Source organism: Pholis gunnellus (genome assembly GCF_910591455.1).
Source record: "Pholis gunnellus genome assembly, chromosome: 18".
Taxonomy (NCBI): domain Eukaryota; kingdom Metazoa; phylum Chordata; class Actinopteri; order Perciformes; family Pholidae; genus Pholis; species Pholis gunnellus.
In genome coordinates this window covers 19,981,407-19,994,101 of record NC_136545.1, presented here as the reverse complement: position 1 = coordinate 19,994,101, position 12,695 = coordinate 19,981,407, and the positions used below count along the sequence as shown (strand labels likewise).

Genomic DNA, 12,695 nt, shown 5'->3' with positions numbered 1-12,695 from the left:
AAAACCACCAGAATAAGACCCAAACAAATTCAACCATCAGCTGCTGCTGACGCTCCGGTCAGTTGCTGCTAATACGGGGTGGAGACTGAACGTATGAGCCGAGACCTAAATCCTCATCCTGTGACATTCATTTTCACTCGTTCACACTCTGATAACAGTCACACCGCGCCACGTTCAAGTCCAAACCGAGTCACTCTCTCATTATCTGCCTCCGCTGTTATCTTTCTCCTTCCTCTGCAGTTCTCTGCCGAGGCACCCGGCAGAGAGCGAGAGAGACGAACACAGAGGGAGGAGGATAAAGATGGGGTGAAATATATATATATATATATATATATATATATATATATAAAGACTCCATAGCTCAGGATGGTTGCTGAGACAGCAGAGTCTGGCCCGAGTCTGGCTGATGTCTTACAGCCGTGTGTGTGAACCAACACTGCCAAGCAGAAGAAAGACGAAGGAGCATATCTCTCACGATTAACACCAGACAATTAGGCCCGCTCCACTTCTGGGCGAAAATCAAAACTCATTACGCTCTGCAGGCGAGCGTCTGGGTGTGAGAGAGACGGATATTTTGCTGCTGATGTGCACTTTTTTATAGCAAACATGTTATCACAGATGGGAAGCTGTGGGAAGGAGCTTCATCTGCTGCTGTGATAAGGAAGGTAGGAAAAAAAGGAAGAGAAGAAGAAACGAAGAGAAAAGATCATTTAAACCACTTAAAGGACGATAATGCTCATTCACACCTGCAACCGGCCGACAGAGCAGCTATTAAAGCAAAACCACTATCTGTGACGCACTGTGCAGCAGTTTAAGGGGGATTACCTGCATCGTGCATGTTTGTGAGCTGCATAAGCCTCATGTGATGCGGGTCATGAGAGGCCTGCACGTAACAAAGGGAAAGTTGTGTTTGAGCTCCCTGAGGTTTCACGGCACGTCAGTGCTGCCCTCTAGTGGCGGGAAACCAACGTTTCATCACATCCTTTGATTTTCTACATGACTCAATATTGCAGGTTTGGTAATGAACGCTTTATTTTGAAGTTTCCTGGAAGAAAAAAAGAAAAAGAAAGTATGTAATTTGGAGCTAATTATAGGCTGCAATCCACTCGTGTGGTGTGGATTCAGGTAGTGAGTGAAAGAAGAGTCGGTGCCGTCGTGGCAACTATTTCCATTACAGTCCACTTTGCATTAATTAATTGACTCATCTACAGCCAAGGGTGCAATTTCCACTTGGGACATAACAAAATCATTCATTTGAACCCCACAGTTTAGGGTTTCAGTGATATTGACCAACTCAAAACAGAATCTTTGTGACGTCCATAAAGAGAGGAGGAAGCATCACGCTCAGTGAGAGCTGCAGATTATGTTTTCTCCTAAAATAAGACCCAGTAAAGTCAAATACAATATCCATCTATCATAAAGTATCAGGTAAAGAAATATGTCTAAGTCATGCTAGTGTATTAATAATGAAGTGTATATATAATTAATAATATATATCAACATATAAACACAGCCATCACATATTTAAGGTTTTCTTTCTTTTGAGTTTTTTTGTTGAGGACCTTGTGACTGCCCTGCCCCCCCCACACACACACACACACACACTTCTTAAAACCAAAGTTAAACCTTTAATTCCAACTAATTGCTGCGTAACGTAGAGAGTTTTGTAGTTAGTGCACAACAGGTCAGCTGCAATTTGTCTGCAGGCCAGCCAACAATTATACATATATCAAGTTTATATATATATATATATATATACATATATATGTATATATATATACATATATATGTATATATATATACATATATATATACATATATATGTATATATATATATATATACATATATATAAATATATATGTATATATATATACGCAGACGCAGGTTTTAAGAATATACTAGAAGACATCTCAAATGCTGTATATATTAAGTTATTTACATTTTCACCATCTCTACTTCAGTCAAACAGTTAAAAGTTGCTAATTTTCTGTGAGTTAATGGACTCATTGTTTTAGTTCAGTGAGTTTAAAGTTCGTTATTTCAGCCTCTCTGGATGTAAAACGTGTCGTGTTGACTTCACACAGTCAGTGAAGTGAAAGGCCTCCCTGCTGGAGACTCATTGGCTCTCCTCACATGCTCCGCAGCGAGTCCTGGATTACGCCGCCGACCCCACGGCGAGTTCTGCGTGACACCGTCTCAGACGCAGCACGAACACGACATCACCGTCGCGTCAACGCGGCCCGGGGTCGAGTCACGTGACCGGAGGAGGAACCCAAACATGAGACGCTCTTCTCTCAGGTTACTATACGCTGCTGAACTCTGTCATGTGGGGAACCTTCCTCAGCGGACCGTTTTAGGTCCAGAGTCCCTCTGAGAGAAACTCTCTCTCTCTGCACGTATGTCGGTAATATCTTTGCAGCGTGCGGTCGGAGAGTAGTTTCCTAATGACAGGGGAAGCCTGAGCCGACTCCGCGGCCTTCTGCGTAAACAGGCGTAGCTGGCTGCCATCTGGTTGGCCTCCACTTCAGAGCAGAGAAGCCCGTCCACCGATGATCGGCACCGGATTCCAGCTCCGCTCGCTGCCAGAGCAGAATGTTTGGGATGTTAACCCGAAACTCACACCCTCACGATGGAAAGGATCAGTTCAAAAATATATATTTTCTCACTTACTTCTGAAAGATGTTGAGCCAGACAGAGAGTTCAGGTCTGGTTTTGACATAATCTGTCTTTTGGAATATTAATGTTATTTGTTTGGCCCAAAGAAATCAAGTTATTGCAGGATTGAGTCCTCAAAGAGCTCAGAAAAATGGCCCCCACCCTGATTTACTGGCTGGGGGGTGTAACGTCAGGAACACTTCAAGCTTGCTTATCCTAAAACAGATCAGTGGTGCAGCCACACATGTGCTGCACTGCCTCCTTCCTCCTCTCTGGGACAAACAGACGTCTTTATTTGTGAGACCAGAAAAGCCAATGTGGAGAGGCAGACGTTTCCCAGACTGCTTTGGGCTTAAGGACCTCAATAAATGCACCTGTATGTGGGGGGGGGGGGGGGCTCTAATGCTTTCACAAAAACCACACAGAGCGAGTGTGCGGATGACAGCAAAGCATTCAAACACAAAAACAGTCGGGTCTGTGGGAGAAAAACACTCAGCCGCGACTAAAGAAAGGCTTTCCGCTCCTGCAGCAGTTTCACTTCTGCAACGCGAGTTTCATTTGAATCACAAAGAAACAAAAAGGCTTTTTCTCAAAGCTTCGACACTGAATGCACCGACAAATAAATGAAAAGGAGAAAAAAAAAGAGAGAAAGCTGCACAAAACGACAAGAAAACAACATTAAGATGCAAAGACGGTAATTCTGCACCGCGTTGTTCTCCAGATAAGCACACAAACATACGCGACTTTTGACCAGTTACACCCTCCAGTTCCCATGACCGCGTTGTGTGTGTGTGTGTGTGTGTGTGTGTGAGAGAGATAGAGTGTGTGTTGTGCCAACAGACTGTGGGAGGCAAACAGAAGAGAATAAAAGAAAAGAGAAAGCCGAGCGAGGCGAAGAGCAGAAAGAGAGAAGTGAAGCAGAAGCAAACGTCGCTCTCTGAAGGACTCGCTCTCATTGCTACTTCATTAGTTTCGACCTTGCATTTGACCCACAGCAAAAGCGGCGGCAATGACACCGCTACTATGCAAGCCACACACACACACACACACACACACACACACACACACACACACACACACACACACACACACACACACAGGAATGCTGCTTCTGTTATTGTCTTTAAATGCTAAACTCAGGCCAAGGCCTCGCCAGGGTTTGAAAAACAAAATAACAGCCGAGCAAAGCTCTCTTTCTCGCTCTCTCACACACACACACACACACACACACACACACAAAACACCACTTCCGTCCATTCTCTCGCACAGAGAAAGGAAGTCGAAGCTGGCCCGGCCCCAGACGTCCAGACGGAGGTAGCCTCCCCCCCCTCACCATCCTTCACTTGGTGGTAGATGTAAAGAGCCACTTCAAGTGTAAAGAAGTACTTGATGTTTTTCTGGTAAATCTGCTGGAAATGTAAAATAATTCTCTCTCACACGTCACTGGAAATGAAACGTATAAGTTCATTTTATGTCGCAACTTCACAGGCAATCTCACCGTGTATGTAAATCGTCAAAAATCAAGGCACCAGCGGAAAAAGAAGCCCTCAGATCTTTTACGTAAAAGGTCAATGCTAAATTAGATATTCAGAGAATTAATATAGCAGCAAACAACTATACTTTGTAAAGTGTAGTAACGTGTATCTGAGTAGAGAGCAGAGCTTCTCCGCTAGCTGCCTGCTAGCTGCCTGCTAGCTGCTAACTGTCTGCTAGCTGTCTGCTAGCTGCCTGCTAGCTGCCTGCTAGCTGCCTGCTAGCTGCCAGCTGTCTGCTAGCTGTCTGCTAGCTGCTAGCTGCCAGCTGTCTGCTCAGCCGTCGCCATGTTGAGAGCCCAGTGGAGGCTAAAGAGATGTGCTCTGAATTTCCTGTTTAGCACATTTATGTAAAAATATCAACACCACAGCGTAGAAATACTAAAGTAAAAGTCCTGCAGTCAAGTTCTCCGACACGCTCGTGAAAGTGTGGCAACATGAGTTGCAGTTTAAAACTCTGATACCACCAGACGGAAATACTCAAGTACAAGTACCTCAACATTGTACTTAGGTACAGTACTTGATTAACTGTACGATGCACACGCAATGTTTCTTGATCGTAATAAACCATAAATAATAGGAAGCTACCGACCAGATATCAGTTCTGAGCGACAATTTGGAAGCACAGCTATTACTGGACCAATGATTCTGACTCATGGACCAAATAAACGTTCTCTTCTGTGCACCTGCTGATGAACAACCACCTCGTATTTATTTCATCCCAGGAATGGAAGGGAAGAAGACTTTTTTTTTGCCACAGTGTCAGTACGGCTCTATAACAGCTAAACATCAGATAGTGTGTATATCTTCATATTGTCCGACCCTACGTCTTCATTATTTGTCTTCCTCTAATGATGTGCAGCTACTGGAAGCACCGATGCGTCAGCAAACATCACATCTTGTCTTGTCTCCTTGTTCAGCTCTCTGTCATCACACTGGATCTCTTAGCGCCAGCATGTTTACACATTATGCTGAGTTATGTGTGTGTGTGTGTATGCTGTACCTATTTCAAATGCACTTGTCAAACAAAACAAAGAAAGACTTTTCAGCACAAGCTCAACATTAAAAGCACAACGTGTTGTCTGAAAAGATGGATCGTGTTCAGCCCGCCGTTGACCGGCGACAATCCAAACTACACAAAACAAGCTGTCAGACAGGATCCAGGAGGGAAAGACGGGAAATAAGGACTTGCTATTTTTCCGAGCAGCCAATTAAAGATTGTCAGGACATGGACAAACACAGGAATAAAAAGCATGCAGCAAAATCACGCTGTATTGAAGAAGACTTGAAACTAGAGATTGAGACCATAAACTCATGTTTACAATGTTTACTGAGGTAATAAATCAAGAGAGAAGTAGAGTCATTTTCTCATAGACTTCTATACAACCAGAGGAGCCCCCTGGTGGACACTAGAGAGAATGCAGCTTTAACACATGAAGCTTTGGCTTCACTCTTGTGTGTGAAACGATTAGCCAGCAATGATTTATTCGTCACGTGACTTCCGTACTTAACTAACGCCACATATATTTCAACCCAACCAAGGATATTTTCCGAAACCTAACCGAGAAGTTTTGTTGCTTAAACCTAACTAAGTTGTTTCCTGTGAGGACGGAGGTTTATTGTTTCGCGGCTCTTACCTTGGGCCATTTGGGGTTGATGAGGCGTGCTTTGATAGCGTCGTCCAGAGCGGTGCTGTACTGACCCAGTCGGAGATAGGCGGCGGAGCGGTTGCTGTACAGGATACAGTTTTGGGGGTCGGCGGTGAGGGCCTCGCTGTAGAGACGCACAGCCAGAGCGTACTCCCCCTGCTGGCAGGCCTGGTTACTGCGGCGCACGCGCTCAAGGAACTCCGCTTTGCTGAGGCCCGACGGGCTGGGGGGGGCGGCCGGGCGGTCGACCCTTTTCACCGACGGGGCCGAAGGGATCAGGGGGGAGGAGGAGGAGGAGGAGGAAGAGGGAGGAGGGTTGGTGGTTCTGCTGGCGGAGCGAGAACCAAACAGAGAGAACTGAGGAGCAGAAGAGGAGGTGGGGAGGACAAGGAGAGAAGACGTTGGTTAATTTCTTCATTAGAGCGAAGATAATGATCCCATCAGTCCATCAACAGAAACAACTCTCATCATGGTCAACTGCAAAACTTCAAACTGGTTCTAGTTGCTCATGAAGACAACAAATGGTTGAAAAACAGACGAGTCTTTGGCATGTAGTGATTACAAAGGTATATATATATTATATATATATATATTAGTTTAATTGAAAGTAATTTAAGTACAAAAATGCCGAAGATGTGTTTTGAAACAATTACATAAAGATCCCGTATCATTCAGGTTAAAATGATTATGTAGCAATATAAAGACTGAGCCAAAGAGAAAGGGCCTTTTGCTCATAGTGTTGTGCCAGTGAATGTGCTTTTGGCTGCAGTTACATAAATTATAAAAAAATAAAGAAACAGGATGACACTGAAACTTCAGCAGCCTGATTTGCATGATACGATGCTGTATTTTGCCAGCAAATGGGACAGCAAACTGCTGCGTGCACTTTTCCTAACGCAGTGAATTCCTCTGAGAGACGGAGAAAGTCAGACCGAGACTCAGAAGAGGCTTCTGTTCTTCTCATTCAAACTTTGTGTCAAAATGTGATCACTGAGGTTTCCTCCTCTGCAGCTTTCACATCGAGACGCTGCCTCCCTCCCTGATCTGGTGTTTCCAAATTTGTCCTTTCACCAGAGCTTACGCTAAGGCCTTCATTTTCTCTCTCTATTCCCCTCACACACACACACACACACACACACACAGACACACAGACACACACACTTAAAATATGCAGACTGGAGGGATTCCTAAAACTTGCAAATGCATCACCCCAACGGCTTTGAGCAGGAGGCGAGGACAGGCACTCAACATGACTCACTTTACATAAAACTGCAAGAAAACTTCAGGATGTTCGCACAGTCTCAGGAGTGTGACATGAGAACTAATGCAGAAGACGCCACCAGGCATCTACTCTGTGCAGGTTTAGACCACTTCAAGCAAACACTGAACAGATCGCAAAGAAAGTTTACTGAGAAGAAACTTATTTTAGGAAACTAGTGCACGAGAAAAACAAGTACGTGTCACTGCTTCACACCCAAATATAGCAGCTTGTCCTCTTACAAAATGTCATTTTTGTGTGTTTTTTCCTATGAAAGTCCAGCTACACGTGTCTATTTCTGCTCTTTACATGCATACAGTCTCTTCAAAATAAACGTCCCTTTTCACAGGAAACTATTTATTTAAGTTTAGAGAAACAAACGACTTTCTGGTTTCTGAAAAGATCGTCGAGCATCTATAGTTTGGCTCAAAAACGTCTTCATCCTGTGAATATAAAGATGAATTTCTTGAACTTTATACTCACTGTTTGGTTCTTGGCTCGTTTCATTAAGTGTGCCTCTGACAGATGGCGATGAGATTCATTTAGAGACAATCAACCACGCAGACTGTTGAAAGCGAGATTTAAGTCTGAACTGTACGTTCCTCTGAGCTTTGTAACAGTGAACTGATGAAATCCTGATACTTCAATTAAGAGTCCGGGATTTTGGAAGTGCTGAGGTCAAAGTCAAAATCCCCCAGTTCCCCCAAACACCAGAGAGACTCTTTCAAATACGTTTAATCATTGAAACATTTAGATTTTTCCTAATTTCATTCATAAAGTTAGTTATTAATTATATAATATTAAGTGACGTTTCTACAGGTTTCATGTATATCATTTAAATGCAGTAGAGTTTAGGTGATTAGCAGAAAATGAGTCGCTGATGTTGATAATCAGTTGATCAGTTGATCAGTTCTTATCTTTGTGTTTTGGCCGGTTGAACCAACAAAACTATTTAAGAATGTCAATGTCAGTATTTATAAACTTTTTTCTGGATTTATACGAAAGAATAATCAGTCAGAACTTCTATTTTTCGCGTAATTAGAACCGATTTACAAAAGTTGTTTCCAGGAAAAGTATTGGGAAAGAAACAAGAAATTAAGTGTTCTATTCTATTCCCCAACATAAAGAAGCATTTGCCTCCAACGTTATTGTTGTTGTATAGTTTATGCATCTTATTGTCTTCAGGCCTTTGGAGTGTGAAACAGGTGTCTTTGTCTCTTTATGTTGTTTTGTATTTATTACTGTAACAATGTTTTCCTTGAAAAATACACGTTCAAATAAAAGGACAAAGCTAAACTAAATGCTACTACAAAGCTTCCTCCGGGAGTAAAGTTCTGGTGTGAAGAAATACTCGCATCCTACTCGCAAATAAATCCCAAATTCACAGAGAAGATAATATGAAGCACATGATCTCAGAGTCCTCGTGCTGTGACGCACTAATGACAAACTCACTGAGCAAACTCCCACAAGTCACAGTCCTCTGACAGCGGCCATCACGTTTCATCAATGTGTCACATTGTTATGAAACACTTGCTCAAATATGACACATGTGATGCAAAGCAGAGCTGTTTTTAAGATGTTACCTCGGTGTTGTTTGCAGGAATAAACAAAGACGGCAACATATCATGAGTGGAACTAAGACGTAAATCTCTGAGCCTCTTACTGTAGAACTAGAACACAGTTAATATCGCGCATGAAGAGCACTTACTGAGTTCAAGTGTGCTCTTTTGCAATCACACAGTTTATGTTACTGAGCAGGTCGTGTTCTTTAAACAGACGATTGAGCTCTCTGTGCCAGCAGCCGTCATCCTCTGTGTTACTGCCTCGCTGCTCTTATGATGACGACGCTCAACGAGGGAATCGGTTGCTTTTTAAGGTAAATGAGTCACTTTTATTTCAATTTTTACTTTCGGACTTTACAACACGATGAATAGCCAATACATTCATACCTATTGCTCTCTTTTTTCATTATTTACACGACTGTTTCTGTCCATTTTCATGTGAAAAAAACAACTCAATGAAAGTCTTCCACAGGAGACTGTTTAAACAGCATCACGTCTCCTGCACCCTCAATGAGGACCAAGCAGGTCCAAACACGTGTTCAGACAACACTTCTCTCTTTTAGCTCTGTGTTTGGTCTCCACCTCCTCCTGAGGGAAATATCTGTCTCTTTAGCTGCTGAATGCTAAGCTAGTGCATCAGCTGACTGTGTCTGTCTGCTGTTTTGCTGCTGAGCAGGTAGTGGACGCTGCTGCTGCCTGAACAACACTGAGGAGCAGCGAGAGTGAAGGAAAACACAAACCTTTCTAAATGAGGTGAAACTCTAAATAAAGCTCCGTAGAGCTGAGGGAAGCTGCAGAATGAGGTGATAAATCTCGGTATTTGAGTCATTTTATCCTTTGTTCACATAACAATATTCATTATATCGGCTTTAAAGCGCTGAGCAGCTCCTTCTAAAGAAAGCCGATTAAGATTGTTCCCAAAAATAAGAGGAAAACTCATCTCTGATGCACGTTCACGTAAAACAATCTGCTTTGTGCAGTTATTGCGTTAAATATTTGTGTTTATTTTACAGTTCATCAGCTGTTCTCTACTGTTACACACTGAATATAATATGAAACATCCATCAAACATAGACGGGGGTCGTAACTTTACTCAAAGAGAAAGAGGTTTGTTTACGAAAAAAGGCTTAAAGTTAAAAAAGAATACGATGTTTGTCTGTTCAGTAAACTTTAAAACAGTTTAAAACAGTTCTTCACTTCAGTTCTCAAAAAGTCATCACATGGATTTGAAGTGTGAACTGTATAAAATAACTGTAACTGTGAACTATGTGTAACCCCCTTTATCTGGATGAGTCACACACACACACACACACACACACACACACACACACACACACACACACACACACACACACACACACACACACACACACACACACACACACACACACACACACACACACACACACACACACACATTTGACAGTAGCACTGTAGCACTAAGTCACTTAGCAGGACATTTCCACTGTTGTTTGTGTCATTGCTGACGTTTGCAGCGGTGGAAGAAGTAATCCGATCTTTAGTAAAAGTACAGTGGAAAAAACTTTGTTACGAGTAAAAGTCCTGCATTTAAAATGTGTCTTGAGTAAAAGTACAAAAGTATTTTGCATCAAAATATACTTAAAGTAACAAAAATGAAAGTATTTTGCAGAAAAGCCCATTTCATAACATTATTATTATTATTATTCTTTTAATAACACAGCTGCTAAATGCGGGCCTAACTTTAATTTATTTATTTATATTTTTCAAATTATACTGCTTGGCAGCTTGTATATTTGTCCTTAAGAAGTTTTCTTTCATTATATTTTGTATAATTCATCTGAACCTGCAGAGGAACTTCACTATCAAATAAACTGCAATATGGTAAAAAAAAGCACAATATTTGCCTCTGAGATGTAGTGGAGTAAAGTACTACATCCAGTAGAGTGCAAGGAACTCCAAATTCTAGTATTTTTAGTTCAGTGAATGGGAATTTGTAAACACACACACACACACACTTCCCCTGTCCCCTGTCTCCTGTCCCCTGTCTCCTGTCTCCTGTCCCCTGTCCCCTGTCTCCTGTCTCCTATCCCCTGTCCCCTGTCCCCTGTCTCCTGTCTCCTGTCCCCTGTCTCCTGTCTCCTGTCTCCTGTCTCCTGTCCCCTGTCTCCTGTCCCCTGTCTCCTGTCTCCTGTCCCCTGTCCCCTGTCCCCTGTCTCCTGTCTCCTGTCCCCTGTCTCCTGTCCCCTGTCTCCTGTCTCCTGTCCCCTGTCTCCTGTCTCCTGTCTCCTGTCCCCTGTCCCCTGTCCCCTGTCTCCTGTCTCCTGTCCCCTGTCCCCTGTCCCCTGTCCCCTGTCTCCTGTCTCCTGTCTCTGCCGGGTCAGAGGGAGAACATTCCTGGAGAACAACACAGAGACACCGACACAAACCGGGGGTCTGAATACCTGCAGGAGAGGAAGCCGTGTCCCTGAACGCAGCGCTTTGATCTGTTAATAGAAGTCACATTGTAGGGGGGAGACATTGAAGGCAACACAATGTTATTAGTTGTAATCATATTTAGCTCCTCCTTTACCAGCTGTGATATTAATAAGTGATGAACACACGAATGCTGCAATAATATAATACATGTTATTCTGGATGATACGTACTTTTACTTTTGGTACTTTTAGCATATTTTGATGCTAATACTGTTGTACTTTTTAGAATACAGGACTTTTATTGATAGCAGTATTTCTACACTGTATTGTTGCTACTTTTACTTTAATAAAATGTACCTGTACTTCTTCCACAACTTCATGAGACTAAAGCTACCACGTGTTCATCATTACATGTTACAATCGGCTGAACGATGTTCGATTAGAGCCGATGAGACTGGTTGATTCATCGATTAGTCGATAAGCAGGAAGTTCATTTCATATTTTGATAATCGACTGATGGTTTCAGTCCTTTATAGGCTCCATTTCCTGGTTCCAGCCTCTCAAACGTGATGCTTTTCTGTCTCATATATAACAGTTAACAGAGTATTCATTAAGCTGGTGGAAAGTACATTTATTTAAATGCAATCTTGAGGTACTTTAACTTTGTGTGCTACTTTACACTACTAATCACACAGCACAGACATAGTTTACTCCAGCTTTCCCAATGATATAATGTAAATAATAAAGTACCATTTGACAAGTACTTTTAATACTTTAAGTATATCATGCTGTTAATACTACCCCTAATTCAGAGGAATCTTGTATACTTGTACTTGTAGCAGAGTAGTTCTGCACTTTCACCTGAGAAAAACATCAGAGTAACCTCTTCCACCACTGACATTAAGGCATTTATCACTATTTCTTCTTCTTATGTAAATACATAATCAATGAATAGAGAAAACAATAAGATATATGACATGCTTAAGGGGGAGAGAACCGGGTTTAATGTGTGCAAACTCCAGCCAGTGGTTTCAAAATAAATCCTGCAGGATGCCAGTTCATCATGAGAACCAACTTTTTCTTTCTTCTCTCAGCCTCCTGCAGGATCGCAGTGCCACCCACACCAGACCAGAACCAGAACCAGAACCAGAACCAGAACCAGACAAAACGGCGGGTTCGTGAAACCACCGAACACAACACGTAGCGCTGCTTTTCCTCTCTTTTACCTTTTCTTTCCTCGTTCTGTTCTTTTCCATCCTGCTCTCGGCTAAATCCGGCAGCGACGAACTTTCATCCCAGTGAGGACAGGACAGGAAAAAACACACCATCCAAAAAATAAAAACACACAATACGAGCCTCCACCGCCTCCACCACAGTGCTCTAGTTGATCCGCTTTTGACGTTATCGATACGACGGGGAGACTTGTGCGCTACGCAGAGATCCTGCAAACTTTTTCCTGGAGGAAGTTAATCCAGAGTATGTGCGCCATGTTCCCACAGCCGAGCTTCTCCTCCCCATAGCGGAGTGTTTGTCCGGTGAGGGAGGCGGGGATCCGGTCGGCTCCACGGCCTTCAGCCTTCAGCAAGGTTTCAATTACTCCTCATGACATCAGAGAGGAGTTGAGTTACCTGACAGATATTCA

General features: G+C 42.8%; 1 protein-coding gene across 1 annotated transcript in view; it reads right to left on the bottom strand.

The window, feature by feature from the left end:
• ttc28 (tetratricopeptide repeat domain 28) overlaps nt 1–12,384 on the bottom strand; it is a 95,921-nt gene extending 83,537 nt beyond the window's left edge. The window contains exons 1-2 of the mRNA XM_079179363.1: nt 12,280–12,384; nt 5,826–6,194 (exon numbers count right to left, since the gene is read on the bottom strand). Coding sequence (XP_079035489.1) covers nt 5,826–6,194; nt 12,280–12,381 — 471 coding nt within the window. The 5' untranslated portion in view covers nt 12,382–12,384. The remainder of the gene's footprint in view (nt 1–5,825; nt 6,195–12,279) is intronic.
• Nucleotides 12,385–12,695: the final 311 nt, after the last annotated feature.